Genomic DNA, 25,752 nt, shown 5'->3' with positions numbered 1-25,752 from the left:
TCTCCCACTGTTCAAATAAACCTACCATTAAAGTTATAGACTGATAATTTCTTTGTCAGTGGGCAAACATACAAAATCAGCAGGGGATCAAATACTTTTTCCCTCACTGTAGCATTGTCTTATCTACAGCTCGCGTAACATTGTATGATCAAGGATTGAGGAATGAGAATGACTCCACTCACTCAGTATAAAATGGTTCTGGTTGCAACTCAGACAGTGGCTCTTGCCCGGCCCATTGCACTGCTGGCAGTACTTGTGGCATGGGTGGCATTCTCCATCCTGGTCAGTGTAGTGGCGGGGGGTGCACCTGTTAACCAGGGGGTCACACTGCCCTTCGGCATCCAGTTTCTGACCCTCTCTGCAGCTGGAGCAGGAGCCAGCGTGGGGCCCCGAGCATGTAAGACAGGAGCCATCACAGTCTGGAAAAAGTGAACACAGTGAAACGAGATATCCCACAGAAACCAGATATGTCACAGCACTGGGTTGCATGGAATCTAGATGACCTAGTCAAGAGTCTAGATGACCTATAGTACACTGGAGAAGTGCATAATTTTCCCCTTATGGTTGGCTTTCTTTATTTGGTGGGTCACATTAAACTTTCAAAGGGTTTCAGGGGATCTCAGTCCTAAAATGCATGGGAACCACTGTGTCCAAGCCTCCTCACCTTTGCACTGCCCAGTCCTGCTGTCCCTGTAGGTGTGGGAGGGGCAGTTTGGCAGACAGGCTCCGTTGTGCAGGGTGGCCTCTGGGTCTGCACAGGAGTCACAGTCGTCCCCATCCGGACCATCACACCGGGCACAGTCAGGGTGACAGCGGACACACACGTCCTGCTCAGAGTCCCGGAAGAACCTCTCAGGACAGTCCATCACACAGCGGCCCTCGTAGAGGAAGTGGTACTCCTCACAGCCTGGGAAGGAGGTGAGGGAGGGAGGAATGGAGAGAGGGAGGGAGAGAGAGATGAGGGAGAGAGAGAAAGGAGACTGATGGATTAAGATAGGTAATTTCTTGTTCCCTGTCTGGCTACCTATTGATTTTTATATTTATTTTTCTCTCTTTGCCCTTTATCTGGATAACGTATGTGACATCAACAGAGAGATATATTTTCTGGGTGATTTAAATATTGACTGGCTTTCATCAAGCTGCTTCAAACTGTAACTTGTGTCTGCAACCTGGTCCAGGTTATCAGTCAACCTACCAGGGTAGTTACAAACAGCACAGGAATTAAATCATCAACATGTATTGATCACATCTTTACTAATGCTGTAGAAATGTGCTTTAAAGCAGTATCCAAATCCATTGGATGTAGTGATCACAATATAGTAGCCATATCTAGGAAAACCAAAGTTCCAAAAGCTGGATATCGTGTATAAGAGGTCAGATAAGACATTTTGTAGTGATACCTATGTTGTTGATGGTGTGTAATCCGGGGCAACTAGACGCTGCACTTGACACATTTATGAAATTGCTTATTGAAGTTAATAATAAGCATGCACCCATGAAGAAAATGGCTAAAAACCTTTAAATCCCTTTGGATTGACGAGGAATTGAAAAACGTTATTGTTGAGAGGGATGAGGCAAAAGGAATGGCAAATAAGTCTGGCTGCACAACCGATTGGCAAACATACCGCAAATTGAGAAATCCTGTGACTAAAATGAATAAAAAGAAGAAACTATACTATGAAACAAAGATACATGATATAAAGAATTAGAATAAAAAGCTTTGGAGTACCTTAAATTAAATTTGGGGCAAAAAGGCAAACTCAACTTCATTTCATCATTCATTCATCACAAAACCCACTGACATGGCATTTACTTCAATATTTTTTTTTTATTGGCAAGATTAGCAAACTTAGGCATGGCATGCCAGCAACAAACGCTGACACTACACATCCAAGTATAACTGATCAAATTATGAAAGACAAGCATTTAAAATTCTGTAAAGTGAGTGTGTAAGAGGTGAAGAAAATGTCAGCACGCTTCTAGGGAAAGACATTCAGAAGCACAGCACTTACACAAATTACCGATTATTGGCTGAGAGAAATTGATGATAAAAAGATTGTAGTTACTGTTTCGTTAGACTTCAGAGCGGCTTTTGACATTATCGATCATAGTCTGCTGATGGAAAAACGTATGTGTTATGGCTTTACACCCCCTGCTATATTGTGGATAAAGAGTTACCTGTCTAACAGAACACAGAGGGTGTTCTTGAATGGAAGCCTCTACAACATAATCCAGGTAGGATCAGGAATTCCCCAGGGCAGCTGCCTAGGCCCCTTACGTTTTTAAATCTTTACTAATGACATGCCACTGGCCTTGAGTAAAGCTAGTGTGTCTATGTATGCGGACGACAACAATATACTAGAGGTCGACCGATTATGATTTTTTTTTTTCACTGCCGAAACCGATTATTGGGGTGCCAAAAATGCCGATACTGATTAATCGGCCGATTATTTTTTAGTTTTTTTATTCTTTGTAATAATGACAATTACAACAATACTGAATGAACACTTATTTTAACTTAATATAATACATCAATAAAATAAATTTAGCCTCAAATAAATAATGAAACATGTTCAATTTGGTTTAAATAATGCAAAACAAAGTGTTGGAGAAGAAAGTAAAAGTGCAATATGTGCCATGTAAGAAAGCTAATGTTTAAGTGCCTTGCTCAGAACATGGGAACATATGAAAGCTGGTGGTTTCCTTTTAACATGAGTCTTCAATATTCCCAGGTAAGAAGTTTTAGGTTGTAGTTATTATAGGAATTATAGGACTATTTCTCTCTATACGATTTGTATTTCATATACCTTTGACTATTGGATGTTCTTATAGGCACTTTAGTATTGCCAGTGTAACAGTATAGCTTCCGTCCCTCTCCTCGCTCCTACCTGGGCTCAAACCAGGAACACATCGACAACAGCCACCCTCGAAGCAGCGTTACCCATGCAGAGGAAGGGAAACAACTACTCCAAGTCTCAGAGCGAGTGACGTTTGAAACGCTATTAGCGTGCACCCGGCTAACTAGCTAGCCATTTCACATCGGTTACACCAGCCTAATCTTGGGAGTTGACAGGCTTGAAGGGGTCGGTATAATTTGTGGAACGTTCCAACAGGAATCTGTTCCAAAAAACGTAAAGTAAAAGGTTGCCAACCAACAACGCATACAAACCTAGCTAACTAGCTGCCGAATAGGCATCAACTCACCACGTAGCTTATTCTTAATGTTTGTCCATAGGCAAACAGACATGTGAGGAGAGACATTTTTCGGAATAGACGTGATGAGTGAAAAACGCAAGGAAATAGACCACTCCCTACCCGGTATCTTATTCTGCCGCTACACAACTTTGTATGCGTTGTTTTTTGGAAACCTTGTTATTTACGAAGTTTTTGGAATAGATTCCTGTTGGAACGTTCCACAAATTATACCCACCCAGGTTGAAGTCATAAACAGCGCAATGCTTGAAGCACAGCGAAGGGCTGTTTGAATGAATGCTTACGAGCCTGCTGCTGCCTACCACCACTCAGTCAGACTGTTCTATCAAATCATAGACTTAATTATGATATAATAAACACACAGAAATACGAGCCTTAGGTCATTAATATGGTCGAAATCCGGAAACTATCATCTCGAAAACAAAAGTTTTTTTCTTTCAGTGACATACTGATACGTTCCGTATTTTATCTAACGGGTGGCTAAGTCTAAATATTCCTGTTAGGCATTGATGTTTATGGTTAGGTACATTAGTGCAACAACAGTACTTTTTTTGCAAATGCGCTTGTTAAATCAACACCTGTTTGTCGAAATAGGCTGTGATTCAATGAAAATTAACAGGCACCGCATCGATTATATGCAACGCAGGACACGTTAGATAAACTAGTAATATCATCAACCATGTGTAGTTAACTAGTGATTATGTTAAGATTGATCGTTTTTTATAAGTCTAATGCTAGCTAGCAACTTATCTTTGCTTCTTGCTGCCCTCGCGTAACAAGTAGTCAGCCTGTTAATCCTTGTGGAGTGCAATGTAAGGCAGGTGGTTAGAGCGTTGGACTGGTAACCGAAGGTTGCAAAAACGAATCCCCCCTGAACAAGGCAGTTAACCCCCGTTTCTAGGCCGTCATTGTAAATAAGAATGTGTTCTTAATCTGACTTTCCTTGTTAAGTAAAGGTGTAAAAAATTATAATAATAATAATAATAGGCAAATCGGTGGCTAAAAATACCGATTGTTATGAAAACGTGAAATAGGCCCTAATTAATCGGCCATTCCGATTAATCGGTCGACCTCTACACTATACACGTCAGCTACTGCAGTGAGTGAAATCACTGCAACCCTTATCAAAGAGCTGCAGTTAGTTTCAGAATGGGTGTCAAGGAATAAGTTAGTCCTAAAACTAAAAGCATTGTATTTGGGACAAATCATTCACTAAACCCTAAACCTCAACTAAATCTTGTAATAAATAATGTGGACATTTAGCAATTTGAGGTGATTAAAGTGCAAGGCAGGTCCTACAGGCTCTAGTTTTGTCGCACCTGGACTACTGTTCAGTCGTTTAGGTCAGGTGCCACAAAGAGGGACCTTGAAAAATTGACTCAGAACAGAGCAGCACGACTGGCCCTTAAATGTACACGGAGAGCTAATATTAACAATATGTATGTAAATATGCATGTAAGTGGAGGAGAGATTGATTTCATCACTACTTGTTTTTGTAAGAAGTGTTGACATGCTGAATGCATCGAGGTGTCTGTATAAACTACTAGCACACAGCTCAGACATCCCATGCATACCCCACAAGACATGCCACCAGAGGTCTCTTCACAATTCCCAAATCGATAACAGACTATGGGAGGCGCACAGTACTACATAGTGCCATGGCTACATGGAACTCTATCCCACATCAGGATTCTGATGCAAGCAGTAGAATCAGATTTGAAAAAACATAGAAATCCACCTTATGGAACGGCGGAGACTGTGAAGACACACACATACACATGATAAGACGCGCTCTACAGCCACGTACACATAGACTGTAGATATGAGATAGTAGAGTAGTGGCCTGAGGGAACATACTTAATATGTTGTGAAAAGTGTCACGAAATGCAATGTCATGTAATATTGAAATTGTATATAACTGCCTTAATGTTGCTGGACGCCAGGAAGAGTAGACCTGTAATGGGGATCCTTAATAAATACAAATATGCCATCACTACTCTCGTCTGTGTGTGTCTCACCTGTGCACTCGCTGTTGGGGCTACACTCCTGGCAGGCTGTGGGACAGTGCTGACACTCCCCGTCCCTGAGTGTGTGTGCAGGGGGGCAGGCCTCCACACAATGGTGTTTGTACAGAAGGAAGGGTTCCACACAGCTCAGACAGTGGGTGGCATTTTTCTCACAGGAGGCACAGCCTGTCGCACAGCCGCGACACACCTGGCCCGCTGCATACCCACTACAGTACACAGTGGGAGAGCAGAGCACATAAGACGTTAAGTTGCACACTGAGGTTTACGGGCTCATTCTCTACCTTTCTCCCCAAAGTGTGCACTCGTTCACTCCCTCTCGTGGACTGGTGTTGGAAGTATGGTGTAAATTGCCTAGGCCAATCCAACGCTTCTAAATCCACAAGGGGGAGTGAGCAATTGGAGTCAATCCACGACATTGTGATGGAGAAGAGCATCTCCGGGAAATTTGTCATTACAACTGAGAGGGTTTGAGTAGGTACAGTAGAGTTCAGCAGGCACTCCAGTTCTGTAAAATGAAAGGTATATACGCCATTTAGATAAAGAGGTGAATACATCACCATGTCATACAATATATCATCATTTTCCACAGCAATGATGTGTGGGGAGAGGAGCAATGACTCATGATCAAAATGGTGTATGAGTCCTGGTTTGGAACAGAAACCTGCAGACCCTGGGAGTTTCTAGGAGCAGGATTAAAGATGAAAAAAAGTGTTACATTACAGCCTTATTCTAAAATCAATCGACACATAATACCCCATACTGACAACGCGAAAACAGGTTTTTAGAAATGTTTGTAAAATGAAAAAAATAAATATATATAAAGTATTCAGACCCTTTGCTATGAGACTCGAAATTGAACTCAGGGTTATCCTGCTTCCATTGATCATCCTTGATGTTTCTACAACTTGATTGGATTCCACCTGTGGTAAACTCAATTGATTGGCATACATCTGTCTATAGGGGTTGAAGAAATTGTCTGTAGAGCTCCGAGACAGGATTGTGTCGAGGCACAGATCTGGGGAAGGGTACCAAAACATTTCTGCAGCATTGAAGGTCCTCAAGTGAACAGTGGCCTCCATCATTGTTAAATGGAAGAAGTTTGGAACCACCAAGACTCTACCTAGAGCTGGCCGCCCGGACAAACTGAGCAATCGGGGGAGAAGGGCCTGGTTCAGGGAGGTGACCAAGAACCTGATGGTCACTGACAGAGCTCCAGAGTTCCTCTGAGATGGGAGAATCTTCTAGAAGGACAACCATCTCTGCAGCACTCCACCAATCAGGCCTTTATAGTAGAGTGGCCAGACGGAAGCTACTCCTCAGTAAAAGGCACATGACAGCCCGCTTGGAGTTTGCAAAAAGGCACCTAAAGGACTCTCAGACCATGAGAAACAAGATTGAACTCTTTGGCCTAAATGTCAAGTGTCAGGTCAGGAGGAAACCTGGCACCATCCCTACGGTTTTCATGACGCAAAATGAACTCGCCCATTGTCAGACTCTGGTTACCGGTCCGTATACACGCTCGGCTGCTTAGAACGGCTGCCTAGTTGAACAGCTAGGTATCCAAGTCGTGCAGTACTTGCATGATCATTGAGAAGCAAAATAGCAATTAGTAGGGCCTCCGCATAGTTAAAACACAGATAGTCTTTTTGGACCCAAACGCAAAACTCAAGCAGGAAGTTGCATGCAGCTGTCTAGACAGCATATCAAACACCAGCAAGACACAGAGACGAAGTCTAAGCAGCGATATAATGTTCATTTTTCATCATCATTGCAAGCATTGGCTAAGCAGGAGGCAGACAGGCAGTCTAAGTAGTAGTGTTCTTTTTTCAGGAACTCTGTCTGGTGGCTACGATATGGCAGCAACTATGAAGATTACCCTACATCCTCACACAAAACACTGATTGTTTTTGCTCCAATGCAATGTGTAGGGACTGTGTGCTGCTTGTGCAACTGCAATATCCGTTACAACGGTCAGGATGAGGTTGTATAGCCTTCATAATATGTATTTTTGGCAACGTTTGTTCATCTCGCCGTAGGGTTTTTTATTTCCGCTGTTCAGAAATACGAGGCAGAGACATAGGCTACATCATCATAGTTTAGAAGAGTTAAGAGAGAAACATGAAGGGAGGGGTCGAGTGTGAGCAGTAGTTACATAGTGTGCGTAAAATAACACATGTGCAGAACGTGATCCAGTTTCCCGGAAGGGCGAGAACGAGGGCAAAAGCTCCGTATTCGCAGCCACAGACTACATAAAAATGGTACCCACGAGTTCATCTGACTAAGTAGATCAAGGGCCTCTTTGCCTAAATCCTGAGCTATCACCTTTAACATACTCATATGAATTCTGACCTCTGGCATTGACGAACACACTGTCCGTCTTGCAGGTAGAGCGGGGCCTTGCGTACCACCTGACAGCGGGTGCAGCGATGCTCGTCCACACACTGCGCACACCCCCGAGGACACGGCTCACACACACCGCTCAGCCGGCTGGCGAACGAGCTCGCTGGGCACTTCAGCACACACACCTGCTCTGCTGACAGGAACCGCCCTGGGAGGAGCACAGGAAGGATACGGTCAGAATACATACAGACGCAGGCGCAGGCACGCACACTGTCACGGTCTGCAATCGGGACCAGAACTGAACCAGTGGGATGTGCTTATCTTTCTCTTTTTCGCAGGGTTTAAGGTGACCTCACTGGAAACAGGCGAGCACACACTACACACATTCTGACAAACTGACAGGCAGAAATATTGTCAGGCAGACCTTTCACACAGGTTTTACACTGGCTCTTCTCCTCTCCTGAACATGAGTCGCAGGAGGCATGGCAGGCCTCACACTCTCCTTCACCTGCAGGGAAGAACACGAGAAAACACCAAACAAGTCAATATCATACAGTACCAGGGGATTTATTCTCATAATAATCATAGCCTACAACTAAAGTTGTTGGGATTAAAAAGTTATTTTCGAAATGGCTTTCCTGCAGCAAGGTGCAATGTTAATGTAACAAACACCCTCACAGGGTAAAGTGAAGTGCCAAGGTCATTAGCAATCATCTAACAATAACTTGTGTAATGAAATACATTTCTGAAGTACGCCCTAACAGTGTGGTAACAATCCATCTATTTTTCGGTAAATTGATCCTTTAAATCTCACCAGTGAGGAAGGTCTTAACAGGGCAGGAATCCTGTTTAGAGACACACTCCCCCTCTTCCCGGCTCGTCCCCTCCTCACACAACACACAGTCGTCACTGTCGGGACCGCTGCATGTCACACAGTCAGAGTGACACTCTTCACACTCCTGGGTGTCTTCGTCTCCGTAGAAACCGTCCGGACACTCCGGCACACACTTCCCCTCTGGGTGGAACAGAGCCCACTTTAAAACATGTCAAGAACACACACACACACACGCAAGCACGCACGCACACACACACAAACAAACAAACACACACACAAACCCCAACGCACACACACAAACAGTTGCACCGACCAAACCCTTACCTGATAAGAAGAGGTCAGTTTCACACCAGTAGCACTCATGTTCGTCACAGCTGACGCACTTTTCATCACACGGCACACAGGTCATCTCCTCCTCTACACTGAACGTCTTCGCTGGGCAGTTCTTATAGCAGCCATCTTGGAATCTAAACTCAATGCAAGAAGTTGGTTTGTGTCGTCTTCCTCCCCTGTCACCCATTCATTTACATATCACACATGGAGATATTGATAACTGAGGTCATATTCCATATTAAGGGGGGGTTTCGTTAAGATTAAAACAAGATTTGTATTCCTTGCTCTACTTACTTGTAAAAGCCGTCAGTGCAGGATAGGCAATGCCTGGGATTATCTGACGAATACAGAAAAACACACTCAGACATCTTCTCATCCTATTCCTCTCCCCATGGCCCTCGCCAACCATGTTCAAACTGTTAGATAGATAGGGTTCACATGGGTAGACTAACTTACACAGTACACACTTCTTACAGCCTTCCTCACAGGCCATACAGTCATCATACTCTGGATCCTCCACCTCCCCTGTAGAGGGAGAGAGGGGGGGGGGGGGCGGCAGAGACAGAAAGACAGACAGATAGAGGGGAGCCAGACAAAGAGAGCGAGAGAGAGAGAGAGAGATGGGGGGGGGGAAGGGGAATTACGATTCTCTATGGAGACAGAAATACTTCAAAGACTTTTCTTCTTCATGTTCATACCTGTAGCGACAGATATTACATAAGAACACAACATCAAACAAAACACAACATTCTGGCTATATCTGTCACCTTCTCCACACTCCAGTCGGGTGCAGACTCCATCAGTGGTGTAGTAGGAGGAGTTACAGCGCAGACAGTGTGTGGCGGAGGAGCAGAGCTTGCAGTTGTCTGGGCAGGCCTCGCAGCTCTTCTCCTGGGTATGGTAATGTCCTTCCGGACAAGCGTCGACACAACCCCCCTTGTACAGGTAACGGTCCATGTTGAATTTATCTGAGGGAAACGCATATGGATGGATGGACAAGCATATGGATGGATGGACAAGCAGGCAGGCAGACAGACGCACAATCGTTACACACACACACACACACACACACACACACACACACACACACACACACACACACACACACACACACACACACACACACACACACACACACACAAAACACACTATTAAGTCTATTACTATGAAACATCGGGGTTTTTTTGTGATATAAGTGCAATGTGTTTGTTGTCCCAGAGCCAGAGCACGTGTCCACTGGACTGTGTCAGTTAGAATGACAGGTGTCCCTTCCCCTCACCGGTGTCACAGCTGGTGCAGTTGGCAGGCCCTCCATCCAGGCACATGGCACAGGTGTGGTCACACAGGTGGCACTGCCCACCTGACTGGTACTTCCCCCGGGCACACTGAGCCACACAGCAACCCTGATCCAGAGACCTGAGACAATGAGACAACAGCACCTAACTATTAAACTACATTTGCTTCCGGTGGAGCATGCTAGCGGTACTTGTACACTTCCAGTCATTGTGCTAACGCTAGGTTAATTCTGTTTTTGAATTGCCTTGTGTTACCAAAAGGGAATGTAAAGTTACCAGAATGCACCTTTTATATGTAAAAATAAGTGTCTCAGACAGGATGACACAGGAAGAGAGCATTTTATATCCATGGCTGAACTGTACAGTATGTCACCTGAATCAACCTCTTTGTTATGACATCTGTAAGTCTGCTACAGTATATCTATATATTTCTCAGACTATAGACACATCTAGAGGGGCCACAGATGATACAATCCTAACCATAGATTAAAGGGATACTTTGGGATTTGGCAATGAAGCCCTTTATCAACTATGGCCCCTCTTGGTTATTCTATGGTGAAGACTATCAGCTGTGAGCCTTCTAGGTGAGTCAATGGTTAGGACTGTATCAACTATGGCCCCTCTAGGTAAGTCTAATGTCAGGACTGTATATCAACTATTAAGTCTATGGTGAGGACTGTCTCAACTATTTCCCCTCTAGGTGAGTCGATACCATTTTTATGTCTGTGTCCAGCATGAAGGAAGTCAAGAGGTAGTTTTGTGAGCCATTGCTAACTAGCGTTAGCGCAATGACTGGAAGTCTATGGGTATCTGCTAGCATGATACCTCTAACTTCCTTCATACTGGACACAGTGACATAAAAATGGTATCCACGAGTTAATCTACTGTAACTCTGGGGAAGTATATAAAGGGAGTCATTGCCAAAATTCCGAAGTTTCCCTCTAAAGACATGAAGCGGTGGAGGAGATGCCATTCATTTTCAATGCAGCTAGACGGGGGCGGAATTCTATCCAGGCGGAGCGATCGGCGGTGCTCATGCATGTGAAAGCCACTCAGCCAAGGCGGAGAAAATAAGAATCTGCTGCATTATGGGGAAATCTGCTCCGCCCCATCTCTTCCTGTATGGAAATCCCTTTACCTAGAGGGGTCACAGCTGTTATAGTCCTCACCAGACTCACCTAGAGGGACCATAGTTGATCCAGTCCTCACCATAGACTTAACTAGAAGGCGCACAGCTGCTACAGTCCTCACCATAGACTCACCTAGAGGGGCCATAGTTTATCCAGTCCTCGCCATAGCCTTACATAGACACCATAGACTTACCTAGAAGGCTCACAGCTGATACAGTCCTCCCCATAGACTTACCTAGAGGGGCCATAGTTGATACAGTCCTCACCATAGACTTACCTAGAGGGGCCACAGCTGATACATTCCTCGGACTTTGGGCCTGTACACTTCAGACACGTGGCGTCACATGCATGGCACTTCCCATGGCTATCCTGGTACTCTCCTGCATGCAAAACACAAAGACAACATTTTACATTTATGTTGCTCTAATTCAATGTAATTACCATGTAATATTTTAATACAGAACGTAAGTATTCAGCTGTACCTAGCAACTGCAGATGAGGCATATACAACTATATTTGATTTGTAATGAAAGGAAACTGATCAGATTACGTTTAATTAGTTATATGTATAGTTCTGTAATAATAATATAATGTGTGACCTACACTAACACAGTAGCTATACGATTCCCTATCTGAATAGACCAGGGGTGAAAGTAGAATTCATTCTTCGCTGTAAGTGCTGTTATTGTGAAATGGAAACGTCTAGGAGCAACAACGGCTCACCCGCGAAGTGGTAGGCCACACAAGCTCACAGAACAAGACTGCTGAGTGCTGAAGTGCGTAGAATGTAAAAATCGTCTGTCCTCGGTTGCAACACTCACTACCGAGATCCAAACTGCCTCTGGAAGCAACATCAGCACAAGAACTGTTCGTCGGGAGCTTCATGAAATGGGTTTCCATGGCTGAGCAGCTGCACACAAGCCTAAGATCACCATGCGCAATGCCAAGTGTGGGAGTGGGGTAAAGCTCGTCACCATTGGACTCTGGAGCAGTGAAAACATTCTGTGGAGTGATGAATCATGCTTCACCATCTGGCAGTCCAACACACGAATCAGGGTTTGGCGGACGCCAGTAGAGCGCTAGGCCACTTAGTTCCAGTGGAAGGAAATCTTAACGCTATAGCATACAATGACATTCTAGATGATTCTGTGCTTAAAACATTGTGGCAACAGTTTGGGGAAGGCCCTTTTCTGTTTCCCCATGACAATGCCCCCGTGCACAAAGCGAGGTCCATACAGACATGGGTTGTCAAGATCGGTGTGAAATAACTTGACTGGCTTACACAGAGCCCTGACTTCAACCCCATCGAACACCTTTGGGATGAATTGGAACGCCGACTGCGAGCCAGGCCTAATCACTAATGGTCTTGTGACTAAATAGAAGCAAGTCCCCGCAGAAATGTTCCAACATCTAGTTGAAAGCCTTCCCAGAAGAGTGGATGCTGTTACTGTATAACAGCAAAGGGGGGACCAACTCCATATTAATGCCCATGATTTTGGAATGAGATGTTCGTCGAGCACGTGTCCACATACTTTTGGTCATGTAGTGTATTTCCAGCCTCCAAACAGTGGTGAATGGAAAGAGACATCTGTTACACAAAACACTACAAAGTGTAATGACATTTGGTGATTGTCATTAGGCCAGAATTTATGCATCCACTGCTGTTCGTGCGCGTCTCGGTGTGGGCCATTCATCTCTGCCTTGGCAAAATGTCTGTGTTCTCGTGGAGCCACATCGCATTTTGGAGGGAAGGCTACACAACACGTTTTCATGTCCATTCGCTCATTTTTCATGCCTCTGACATGCAGTAATGATAAGAGGTGGTGAAATAGCCTACAGTTTACTTGAGATTTAGTTTTAATAATTGTGATAGGCTCACGTTTTTAAGGTATGGTGTACCCCCACTATTTATTTTGCTAGGATGCAGTACCGGACCGTACCGCCTTACTTTCACCCCTGGAATAGACACTGGGTTGTACGAGTGAGTTTAAGGAGAGTGATTGATTGATTGACTGACCATCACCACAGACAGTGCTGACCATACACATTTTGTCCATAAGACTATGTCCACCAGCACAGCTGCTGCAGTTCCCCTTCCCTGCTCCCACACAGGTGAGACAGCTGGAATCACACCTGAGGAGGTACCAGCAGACTGGCTGAGATTACATAAACAGACACATCTGCACAGAAATAGACACAAACACACAATAGCACACACACACCCCCTAGCACACACACTCACGCACACACACACACACACACACACACACACACACACACACACACACACACACACACACACACACACACACACACACACACACACACACACACACACACACACACACACACACACCACACACACACACACACACACACACACACACACACACACACACACGCCCCCCCGTAGCCTTGCAGTTAGAGCATTGGGCTAGTAACCGAAAGGTCACTAGTTCGAATCCCCAAGATGAAAAATCGGTCAATGTGCACATGAGGAAGGCACAACCTTAATTGCTCTGGGGTCACCTTGGAAAATGGCAGACCCTGGCTGTGACCCCACTCTCAGGGGGAGTTGGAATTTGCAAAAAAAATGCACTGACAATTCACACGTGTGTATTAACACGCGCATGTGTAAAATAGGACAAATAAGCACCCAGCAAATTATTATTATGCACATGTTGGAATGAGGTCAGCCATAATAATAATGAACAATCCACCTACACCAAAACACAGAGCTCACTCACCTCCTGCATATCCTGGGTCCATCACTAGTTTTTTGTGGGCTGCTCTCAGTGGCATAGAAGCCAACACTACAGGAGGAAACACACCTCCACTCCTCCATCAGGTACCCATCAGCACACTGGTTACATGCCTCAATGCCCGCACCTGTGATAACACACATGTGCACACATACAAACACACGCACACACATACCCTGTAACCCATCTAAACACCTGCACCTGGTGACAACATCTGCACCGTAAACACATAAATTGTCCCTCTCATGACACATTATCGCTTCAGGTAGATGGTGACGCTGATGACTAGCTCCATGATTAGTACTGTATTTGGTTTACACACATATATATATGGCTTAGGGTCCTGTTTGGTTTGGTATTATCCAAGTCACCCCTCCCTTTACCTGCACAGGTGGCACAGGCCTCGTGGCAGGGCTCGCAGGTGCTCTCCTGTTCGTTGTGGTAACTTCCTGGTCCACAGCTCCTCTGGCAGCGGTTCCCCAACAGACTGGAGGGGGGGATAGATAGATAGCGAGATAGAGAGAGACTCATCATTATCTGGGCTCTGTGTTCCGACCCAGAGCACACACTCATTGAGAAGTTTCATCTGATAACGATCAACACTGCAAAATACAACAAATATTATAATAGGAGGTGGCTTTGTTGCAATAGATTTAGAATGTGTGTGTGTGTGCGAATTAGTATTCTCTGTGGCAGAGATGGAGAATCACTGTGTACAGAGAAGAAATGCATGAGTTGGTAATTCGGCTGTCATCAGAGGGATTGGTTCACCTTGTGCCTGATTTGCATTCTGTGCAGATGTTCGCCGAGGTGCATCTCAAGCAGTTTTCACTGCACTTCCTGCACATATTTGCATCTGTGGGGAAAACAACAATACAAGCATTCATACCTGCCAAGTATAATTCCACTCCAGTTGAAGTAAAAGCATTGTTCATTAAGCACATATTCAGTAGAGACATCGGCTTGGTTTTTACAACAATACAGCATAATATCCTTAAAACCCTTTACACTTGGGGGAATTGGCCTATATGGATAGGGCTAAATTGAAATGTTTCTTACATAAGAAATATGAAAAGCATGTGCATAACAATCTTAGCAATTGAAATGGAACAGTTTGGAGATGATGGGAACATTATTAGACCAAAAGGTGAGGACACAACAGTTCACCTGACAAGTCTGAATCACTGTTGAGTTTATTTCTAGTTTACATTTACTGGACTTTGCCACATTTGTTGATCAAATCTGAAAAATATTCTGCATACCTTCAGTAACATGAGAAGAATATTCCTGGAAAATTTGGGGAATTGCAACATAAGACAAATAATTGACAAGGGTTTAAGTGAGAGGTCACACTGATGTCTCCAAGTGGCCACACACCTCTCCAAAGTGAGCACAGTTCCTGAGCAATTTCTATGCAATTTTTTGATTCAAAGAAGAGTCTTCAACTATAAGGTGCTTTTTTGAGCTCTCCTAGCTGTGCCGTTGAGGAACTACAGCAAGCACACTTGTAGTTGTTTTGGTTGGAACATAATCCTCCATCACCGCCATCACACAATCCAAAAATGGTCCATTATAAATCCCAATCTGGCTCAAGTGGGCATCATTTGAAGGCTTGTTCTATTGCCAACATGACTAGCTAAGTTAGAAAATACGATATTGCAGTGTTAGGCTTTCAAAATGCAATTCAGGGAAACATATCATCATTTTGGTGTGCATAGAAAGGAGTAAAGAATGCATTCAGTTGCGTGATGCAGCAAATTTTCATAACAACAGATGAAAATAATCGCATTCGGTTCAGAACAACCCAGGGTATAACAATGATATGATATGGAAATGTGAAGTGCACATTTTGATTCACGGGCGTTTGGCTTGCTTGTATGACATCAAAGCAGTATTTATAATAATCCTCAACGTCTCATCTTTCAAAATACATAAAGTCCTCTTAAAATGTACAGAATTTCCCTCACTCAAACAACAAAACATTTGCAAACGCTTTGCCCAAACAGCGGGAGGGATGGGGGCAACTTCTTGTCATGCGAGACGGGTGGCGTAATAAAGACCAAGTTCACACATTTTATGGAATTTTTAAAATTGTAAAATTATTTTATATATCAGAGGATTCTGCAGCACCCTCAGCACCCCTGCTTACTGCAGCTATGCGTATGTGGGTACGAGGGCTACCCTGTTGAATGTTAATGTTAAGTGGATGGCCGTGTTAAACATTTCCTCATGAGTTATAAAGCTCAGATAGATAAATAGTAAATAACAAAATATATATATATATATATGTTTTGCATGCACTTTTTGCACCCAGTATGCAATGCTATAGTAAATAGTATGAGAAATAGTACAATGTAGATTTCACAAAACAAAATACTCCACAATGCAAGTAACCATTTCACTGTACTGTTTACACCTTCTGTATTCTGTGCATGTGACAAATAAACTTAGATTTTATTTGACATGGTGTGTGTTTACCAGAGACGATAATGTGAAGAACAACATGACCTGCACTAAACTCAAATTAGGATATAAGTTTAGGCCTAAGAGACAGTGTCCAAATTCAAAAATTCTCAGTTAGAATGCCCTGCTTTTATTTCGTCACACTCACAAACGTAAGCCATTTTCTGTAATTAGCTCGTCATTAACTTGAGAGTTTATTTTCCTGTAATAATAAATACAAATTAGATAAAGTTAAGACGTTGTCAGTTATAAGATATGGTCATTATTTTAACAGGCTAGCCAGCTAACTTAACATTAGCAAGCTAATAAGCAAGAAACAAACCAAAACATTGTTTAGAAAGTTGCTTTGAGTTGCCTAGTTTGCTAGATTGACATATACTAAATACATTTTTAAACGGATGGGTTTACGATGTTATTTTGGACCACCAGGTTGCTGATGTCATGCAGCCTGTAGTTGTTGTGTTTATGCGTTCTCATAACGACAACAACAAATGTTATATCACTGCGACAACTGTCTACAGACATGTCGATAGACGTAGTATAAACCAGCCTTTAGTCTTGAAATCTTTGGTTGTTTAGTACACGAGTCTATACTTTTATCTAATGTAAAAAACACAATTTCAAATGTTGTCTACATCAGACCGAATCGAGCTGGTTGGTCACATATACTCACCATCAATTTTACAATTGACATGCTGTAAGATTTCAGCTGCCTTATTACTGTAATAATTTTTTATAACTAGTGGTCAGGGAAAATCCGCCTAATTTCCCGGTGTACTGCTCTAATTCATTGTTTTCTCCTTCCCCCTGTGAACGTACCAAAGAGTTGGCTAGCAAGTCTAACGATTCGTCACGATATCACCTTACATCTACTATAAAGTGTGTCCCTCTGTGATGAACACAAAGTGGTTTTGTTTCGCATCTTCAAATTGTGTTCAAGTTTTTTTAAATTAAATTTGATATAGATCGATGTGTGTTTGTCGTAGAATGACGATGAATGCCTCACAACGTAGGGGGCAAATCCTGAATTGCATCCTATTCCCTATACAGTGCACTACTTTTGACCAAAATTCTATGAGAGTCTAGCCATAAGTAGCACACTACTTAGGCATTAGGGTGTCATTTGGAACACACCCAGGGACATACCATGGTCCAAGTAATAATTGTCACCACAGCTTGCCGTGCAACTACTGGTTCCCTCGGTCAGGTGGTGTCCAGCGCGACATGTAGTACACTGGTCACTGCGGCTGCCCGTGCAGATTTCACAGGAAGAGAAACACTTCTTACAACGACGCCGGTCGCCCCAGAATCCCACTGGGCACACAGACACACACGTCCTGTAAGAGAGAAAGCACATGCCTTGTCGGTTGGTTGGTTGGATGTTGTTTAGTGCAACACTAGGATTGTCTCCACATGGGACACATACTAAATGTATGTGTTAACTGCGTGTCCTACAGAGTTCAAAGCTGGAAAGCCGGAGGGCTACAGTGAGAAACATCTGTGACTCGATAACAGCCAATTAAATGAGGTTCGTAAGTATGTAATATTGGGCCGCCGGACTATTGCGGCAGCCCATGATTTACAGCACGAGTGGGAGACCTAGTGCAACGTCACTGAAGCCAACCTATACATTTAGAGTGAATAGTCTGACCTGGTGTTGTTCTTGAACTTGAGGAAGAGGTGTAGACATGTGACACACTGCTGGGGGCCTGGTCCCTCACAGCCATCCTCACTGCACTCTGGGTCACATCGGCCTGGAAGGAACGAAACAAAACGTAATTTCTCATCATGCATTTTCATAGCCTGGAATAATTCATTTGACAAAGCAAAATAGTTAGAATAGGGAAAGCATCTCTTACAAACACAAAAAGTGGTGGAACCCTTAAGACTTGGTGAAGCCTGAAGACTTAGCTTTGACGTAGGCTACTAATTAAACAAATGGAGCTTGATACAGGCTACAATTAGTAGTTAGATTCCGGTGTCAAAGCTATAAAAGGGTGTGATAATTGTGTGTCGTCTTGTTCCAAAGCTGCTCTGTGACAGCGGGTAAAGTGACTCACCGTTGTATTCCTCAGTGAGGTCACCACCGTCAGTTGGCAGCTCTGCCGAGCGGGCTTGCTCACGCCGCATGGAGTATGGTTGCTCTGAGGTGCCATAAAGCACTAGAGACCACTCTCTCAATTCCCCTGTAAATCAATGGAGAGAGAGGAAGAAAAAACAACATTATCAGGTTTTTACTAACTACATGACTTAACCAGAATCAACTAGGTCCCCAAGTCTTTCCTGGTCAGGTCACGTGATCAGGAAGAAAAATCAGGACTCCACTCATGCGTAACAGTATTTGATATCTGGTATAATTCTTGTGGTATTGAATGATGGTAAAAGTATAGCATGGCAAACCTGTTTCACTGTTGTCCCTTTGTTGAGAGGGAGTATCCAGGACCTCCAGACTCCAATCTCCTGATGCCTTCTCCCCCCAGCAGTGAGTGGTCATGAACTCCCAGCTCTGGAAGCCCTCAGTGGAGTGGTCAAGAGGCCTGGACCAAAATACAACCACAGTATAATAAACTCGGCAAAAAAAGAAACGTCCTCTCACTGTCAACTGCGTTTATTTTCAGCAAACTTAACATGTGTAAATATTTGTATGAACATAACAAGATTCAACAACTGAACCAAGATCCACAGACATGTGACTAACAGAAATGGAATAATGTGTCCTTGAACAAAGGGGGGGGGGGAATCAAAATCAAAAGTAACAGTCAGTATCTGATGTGGCCACCAGCTGCATTAAGTACTGCAGTGCATCTCCTCCTCATGGACTGCACCAGATTTGCCAGTTCTTGCTGTGAGATATTAACCCACTCTTCCACCAAGGCACCTGCAAGCTCCCGGACATTTCTGGGGGGAATGGCCCTAGCCCTCTACCTCTGATCCAACAGGTCCCAGACATCCCAGATCCGGGCTCTTTGCTGGCCATGGCAGAACACTGACATTCCTGTCTTGCAGGAAATCATGCACAGAACGAGCAGTATGACTGGTAGCATTGTCATGCTGGAGGGTCATGTCAAGATGAGCCTGCAGGAAGGGTACCACATGAGGGAGGAGGATGTCTTCCCTGTAACGCACAGCGTTGAGATTGCCTGCAATGACAACAAGCTCAGTCCGATGATGCTGTGACACACTGCCCCAGACCATGACGGACCCTCCACCTACAAATCGATCCCGTTCCATAGTACAGGCCTCGGTAAAACGCTCATTCCTTCGACGATAAACGCGAATCCGACCATCGCCCCTGGTGAGACAAAACCGCGACTCGTCAATGAAGAGCACTTTCTGCCAGTCCTGTCTGGTCCAGCAACAGTGGACAGCCCAAAGGCGACGTTGTTGCCGGAGATGTCTGGTGAGGACCTGCCTTACAACAGCCCTACAAGCCCTCAGTCCAGCCTCTCTCAGTCAATTGCGGACAGTCTGAGCACTGATGGAGGGATTGTAACTCGGGCAGTTGTTGTTGCCATCCTGTACCTGTCCCACAGGTGTGGTGTTCGGATGTACCGATCCTGTGCAGGTGTTGTTACACGTGGTCTACCATGGCGAGGACGATCAGCTGTCCGTCCTGTCTCCCTGTAGGGCTGTCTTAGGCGCCTCACAGTACAGACATTGCAATTTATTGCCCTGGCCACATCTGCAGTCCTCATGCCTTCTTGCAGCATGCCTGAGGCACGTTCATGGGCATCTTTCTGTTGGTGTTTTTCAGGCAGTAGAAAGGCCTCTTTAGTGTCCTAAGTTTTCATAACTATGACCTTAATTGCCTGCCGTCTGTAAGCTGTTAGTGTCTTAACGACCGTTCCACAGGTGCATGTTCATTAATGGTTCATTGAACAAGCATGGGAAACAGTGTTTAAACCCTTTACAAAAAAGATCTGTGAAATTATTTGGATTTTTACAAATTATCTTTGAAAGACATTGACCACTATGACCAGGACCACAACACAACCATGGTGTAATATAATGCAAATGTGACCCGGAACCAAAATACAACAGGATAGAGCCATGTTACACTGTCATTTCTGGATTCTCTCCATAACCAAAGTTTGTCAATACGTTTTCAGACCCAAAATGTCATCCAATGTCCACAATAGTCCACGTCCCATGCCCTCTGTTGTGTACATCCTACGGTTCCTATTAATTTAGCATTGAGGGATGTATCTGGGATCTACAGCAGATGGCGAGGGATATGGACTTATCTCCACATTAGACCACTTTTTGGGTGAGAAAACTTTGAGGTGAACTATCACTTTAACTTGTTATGGATAGGGGGCAGTATTTTCACGGCCGGATAAAAAACGTACCCGATTTAATCTGATTATTACTCCTGCCCAGAAACTAGAATATGCATATAATTATTAGCTTTGGATAAAAAACACTCCAAAGTTTCTAAAACTGTTTGAATGGTGTCTGTGAGTATAACAGAACTCATTTGGCAGGCCAAAACCTGAGAAGATTCCAAACAGGAAGCGCCCTCTCTGACCATTTCATGGCCTTCTTGATCATCTCTATCCAAAACAGGGGATCTCTGCTGTAACGTGACATTTTCTAACGCTCCCATAGGCTCTCAGAAGGCGCCAGAACGTTGAATGATGACTTTGCAGGCCATGGCTGAAAAACAGTAGCGCATTTGGTAAGTGGTCGATCTGAGAACAATGAGACTGGCTCGCGCGTGCACGTGAAGAGTCCATTTTAGATTTTTAGTCTTTGAACGAAAACAGGGTTTCTCGGTCGGAATATTATCGCTTTTTCACGAGAAAAATCGCATAAAAATTGATTTTAAACAGCGTTTGACATGCTTCGAAGTACGGTAATGGAATATTTTGAATTTTTTGGTCACGAAACGCGCCGGGCGCGTCACCCTTCTTTACCCTTCGGATAGTGTCTTGAACGCACAACAAAACGCAAAATGGAAGTTTTCGGATTTTCGAGGAATTTGTATTTCGCGCCACGCCCATCATTGGATATTGGAGCAGGTGTTCCGCTAGCGGAACGTCTAGATGTAAGAGGTTTTTAACTCCCTCCGCACATCAGCCAGTTTCTATCACCAACAAATATTTTGAATATGTTATGAGTGGGTGAAGCGACCAATCCCACTTGTATTGAGTACTATAGCACAACACCCTTTTCACACTATCATGCCAACCTGAACCGTACTTTGTTCCTTTTCACATTGTCATTTTCACAGCTCCAATAACTATGGTGGATGTGTAACCAGGCCAGCGCAATACAGTTCATCTTGTCTTGGCTCAGAAGTGTGAAAAGGGACTTACCTGTTTGCCAGTAGCTGTGACTTGGTCCCGGTGGGTGACGTGAGTGTGATGGAGAGGTCACCTCTGTGACTGTGGGTGATGGTGACATGGATGACTACATGTTCCAGATAAACAATGTGCTGCAGGGGATGAAGGGAGCAGCCGGTGGACTCATACACAGACCTCAGCACAAGGCCTGGAGGAATGGTTCTGTTATATGAGAGAGAGAGAGAGAGAGAGAGAGAGAGAGAGAACAGGAGAGCGGAAGAGAGGGAGAGGGGTGAAAGAGAATGTGAGAGAGTGAGAGGGAAGGACAGAGATACAGAGAAAGAGAGAGAAAGTACGAGCGAAACACAGAGAAATTGTGAGGAAATTCCCCATGCCGATGGATTCTCTGTGGAGATGGATATGCTTCAAAGGGAATAGAGGATTGTGTCCATGGTGGGAAGCAGTCAGTCAAGTACCTGCTCTGTTGGGTGGGAGCCTCCTTACACACATGCTGAGAGGGGACCAGTCTCCATCGCTCAGCCTCCTTCACCATGCTCTCTGCATCCAGCAGCCCAAAGCCATACAGGTGACTCACTGCCAATTAATAATTGAAAGAATGAATGAATGAATGAATGAATGAATGAATGAATGAATGAATGAATGAATGAATGGACAGAAGGAATAACAAATACACTAACAAACACACAAATAAATGAATGGATCAATGTAAGCAAAACTTAAGTAAGCAATCAATGAAGCAATTAGTTGGTCAATCTAGGTAGGAATGTCTTAAATGTGGTTATTTGTCGTTTGATGTGTAGTGGTAGATAAATAACTGTTCCCTTGTATGTGTTTTTGAATGTCATTGGAAATTATTATAAATGAAGGAAAGCCCTTTTAGTTTTCTGTAGCCAAGCGTTAAAGAAACACAAACTAATTTGTGAACAGGGTATGGGGAGAAAATTCAATCAAATCAGATACCCTGGTATCCAGCTCCGTTGGTGTGCCAGTCAGGGGAGGTCAGGTGACTGGCCTGTGACGTTCTGACAATAATGTGCTGCACGTCCCTCCAAGTCAGCAGTGGGCTGGATCAGGATCCCACAGACACAAGTTAACAACACTGTATAGCATATTATCTTAGTAATACTTCAAAAACATTCTCAATAGCTTATAACTAGGGCTAGGAGTTTTTCTTGACCACGTGACCTGACAAGGAAGAATTTGCGGTCCAAGTTTCAGCCTTTAACTAGGGCCCACAGTTGTTCCTGGTCAGGTCATGTGGTCAAGAAAACCTCCTTGTTACCTATAATATTATCATGAGATTTAGATATCGGTGATGATATCTCTAGGAAAGTAGGTTACTTGGCCTCCAGGGCGAGTGCGATGACCCCTGCTGCCATTGGAGCGGAGACTGAGGTCCCAGAATGCTCCTTGCTACAGCCTTGTTTCAGGTCCAATGTTACCTGCCAGATAGAAAGTCTTGTTGTGTGACTACAAAATGGTACAGTAGATGTGTTATTATGCTTTATAAACATCATACGGGGCTTTAAAGATACACTCTGTAACTTTCAGGTCGTTTAATTTCCCCTGTGACAACTACAAACACATTCTGTCAAGAAGCAAAATAAAAAAAACAAATGGATATATTCACCCCATCCTTTCATTTCACAAACAAGCGCTGCAGCTGAAAAGAGCTGAAGTGGCTGCACATTTAACACGTTTTAAATCACTGTCATATGCAGCTATTGTATCAAATCCAATAACGAAGTCAAATCTAAATTTACTCGTCACGTATAGCCGGGTTGGGGCAGATATACAGCTTGACTCACCATCTTGGCTCCCTGTCTGTCGGTGGAGAAGGAGCTGTAGGTGGAGGCCAGTGTTGAAGGGCATGGCTCCAGGTAGTCGGGCCTGGCCCCGCTATGGGTGGTGCTGCTGATGGAGATGGTGTAGATGCTGTTGGTGTAGCCGTCACAGGAGCAGTGATCCCTGCTCCGCCCACCGTTACCCGACGCCCACACGAAGATGGAGCCACGCCCCTTCCTTCCCTGGGGGGGTTCATGCGAGTAGTAGTTTTGGTCAAATTACCTTCATCAAGGTTTTATAGGATTTGGATTCTAGACACTGATCTAAGGTTGTTCTTGCGTATTCCCCTCACCGTTGGTTTAGATTAGCGGGGGTGCAAACTGATCCTAGATCTAAGGGCACCCTTCTCCCCTGTGATTAATGCCAAGCGTGAAGAGTCACTAATGATTCATATTTGTATGTTATTTACATATTGATATGAAGATAAAGAGAAGCACTAGAAGTAAACATACAGCCTGAGGCCAAACACTCACACACAGCTTTATTTTCATGAAATTTCTGGACTTTTTGTGGAGAAAAATAGTTTAGGATTTTCAATGGTCATTTTCCCTAACCCTGACCTTAACCCCAAAAACCCTAACCCTAAATGTAACCCTAACCACAAAAACCTAATCCTTAAACTTAAAATAGCAGTTGAACAAATTCAGGACATGGAAAAAAGTCCTGACTTTTCGAAATAAAGTAATTGTTTTCCTACCTTGTCAGGACATTCTGTTGTATTGACATTGGGGCCCTGATAAGGTAGGAAAACAAGTATATACACATGTGCACATGCACACACACAGTGGAGAATAAACGTTTTGACTGTACTGATGCAGAGGAGTTAGACAGACACACAGACACACTCACAGTGCGTATGCCGTTGTCTAATGCGAGGCGAGCCAGAGGGCCAGGTCCTTCCACAGTTCTCCCATCATCCTCCGGCCCCCAGCTGGCAGAGTAAATATCAATGTGCTGCTGCCTGAAGCTCAGGGATTGGGCCTCTACTATGTCCGTCACATCTCCGTCCAACATACGAATGCCTGCAGATACGGGAGTGGGATGGACCTTCATAACCTTAGTATTCACTACATAGGATGGATCACCCATAGGAATAGACCGACTAGAATGAGATTATATTGTTATGGGACCGCCTGACTTAGAGACCTTCAGCACCATACAGTATGTATGCATCTTCAATATACCTTCTATTTAATATTTTTTTAAACTGAACTTGAACTGAATATACAGTATTTGTCCATATTTATGGTGCTTGCACCAAGGAGATACATTTTATTTTTATTTTTTTTAAATCGCCTTTTTCTCCCCAATTTCGATTTTGTCTCATCTCTACAACTCCCCAACCGGCTCCGGAGGCGAAGGTCGAGTCATGGGTCCTCCAAAACATGACAGGCCTGACTGCACATCTTAACTTCTTTGGGATAGGGGGCAGTATTTAGATAGAAAACACTCTAAAGTTTCTAAAACTGTTTGAATGGTGTCTGTGAGTATAACAGAACTCATATGGCAGGCCAAAACCTGAGAAGATTCCATACAGGAAGTGCCCTGTCTGACAATTTGTTGTCCTTCTGTTGCATCTCTATTGAAAATACAGCATCTGTGCTGTAACGTGACATTTTCTAAGGCTTCCATTGGCTCTCTAAAGCCATCAGTAAGTGGAATGGGTTGTCTGCTGTCTCTGGGCAAAGAACAGCAGCAGAATTTGTAAGTGGTCAGCCTGGGGACAGTGAGACTGAGATGCGCGTTCACGAGACTACTCCATTTTTTTCTTTCAGCCTTTAATGAATAAAACGTTGCCCGGTTGGAATATTATCGCTATTTTACGAGAAAAATAGCATAAAAATGTATTTTAAACAGCGTTTGACATGCTTCGAAGTACGGTAATGGAATATTTTTGACATTTTTTGTCACGAAATGCGCTCGTGCGTCACCCTTTGGATAGTGACCTGAACGCACGAACAAAACGGAGCTATTTGAATATAACTATGGATTATTTGGAACCAAAACAACATTTGTTGTTGAAGTAGAAGTCCCGGGAGTGCATTCTGACGAAGAACAGCAAAGGTAATCAAATTTTTCTAATAGTAATTCTGAGTTTAGTGAGCCCCAAACTTGGTGGGTGTCAAAATAGCTAGCCGTGATGGCCGAGCTATGTACTCAGAATATTGCAAAATGTGCTTTCGCCGAAAAGCTATTTTAAAAT

General features: G+C 43.9%; 1 protein-coding gene across 1 annotated transcript in view; it reads right to left on the bottom strand.

Moving 5' to 3' along the window:
• pcsk5a (proprotein convertase subtilisin/kexin type 5a) overlaps positions 1–25,752 on the bottom strand; it is a 41,878-nt gene that overhangs the window by 11,442 nt on the left and 4,684 nt on the right. The window contains exons 7-32 of the mRNA XM_082978834.1: positions 24,399–24,571; positions 23,513–23,731; positions 23,046–23,146; positions 22,665–22,768; positions 22,160–22,277; positions 21,717–21,905; positions 18,799–18,935; positions 18,459–18,584; positions 18,050–18,152; positions 17,545–17,735; positions 14,707–14,791; positions 14,319–14,422; positions 13,921–14,062; positions 13,191–13,306; positions 11,451–11,553; positions 10,028–10,164; positions 9,516–9,716; positions 9,205–9,273; positions 9,043–9,085; positions 8,740–8,882; positions 8,395–8,595; positions 8,005–8,088; positions 7,590–7,788; positions 5,232–5,446; positions 665–907; positions 183–419 (exon numbers count right to left, since the gene is read on the bottom strand). Of these exons, the coding sequence (XP_082834960.1) occupies positions 183–419; positions 665–907; positions 5,232–5,446; positions 7,590–7,788; positions 8,005–8,088; positions 8,395–8,595; positions 8,740–8,882; positions 9,043–9,085; positions 9,205–9,273; positions 9,516–9,716; positions 10,028–10,164; positions 11,451–11,553; positions 13,191–13,306; positions 13,921–14,062; positions 14,319–14,422; positions 14,707–14,791; positions 17,545–17,735; positions 18,050–18,152; positions 18,459–18,584; positions 18,799–18,935; positions 21,717–21,905; positions 22,160–22,277; positions 22,665–22,768; positions 23,046–23,146; positions 23,513–23,731; positions 24,399–24,571 (3,783 nt within the window). The remainder of the gene's footprint in view (positions 1–182; positions 420–664; positions 908–5,231; positions 5,447–7,589; positions 7,789–8,004; positions 8,089–8,394; positions 8,596–8,739; positions 8,883–9,042; positions 9,086–9,204; positions 9,274–9,515; positions 9,717–10,027; positions 10,165–11,450; positions 11,554–13,190; positions 13,307–13,920; positions 14,063–14,318; positions 14,423–14,706; positions 14,792–17,544; positions 17,736–18,049; positions 18,153–18,458; positions 18,585–18,798; positions 18,936–21,716; positions 21,906–22,159; positions 22,278–22,664; positions 22,769–23,045; positions 23,147–23,512; positions 23,732–24,398; positions 24,572–25,752) is intronic.

This window comes from Salmo salar, chromosome 01 (assembly GCF_965601325.2).
Source record: "Salmo salar chromosome 01, fSalSal1, whole genome shotgun sequence".
In the NCBI taxonomy this organism is placed as follows: Eukaryota; Metazoa; Chordata; class Actinopteri; order Salmoniformes; family Salmonidae; genus Salmo; species Salmo salar.
This window is presented reverse-complemented; position numbering and strand designations above follow the sequence as displayed.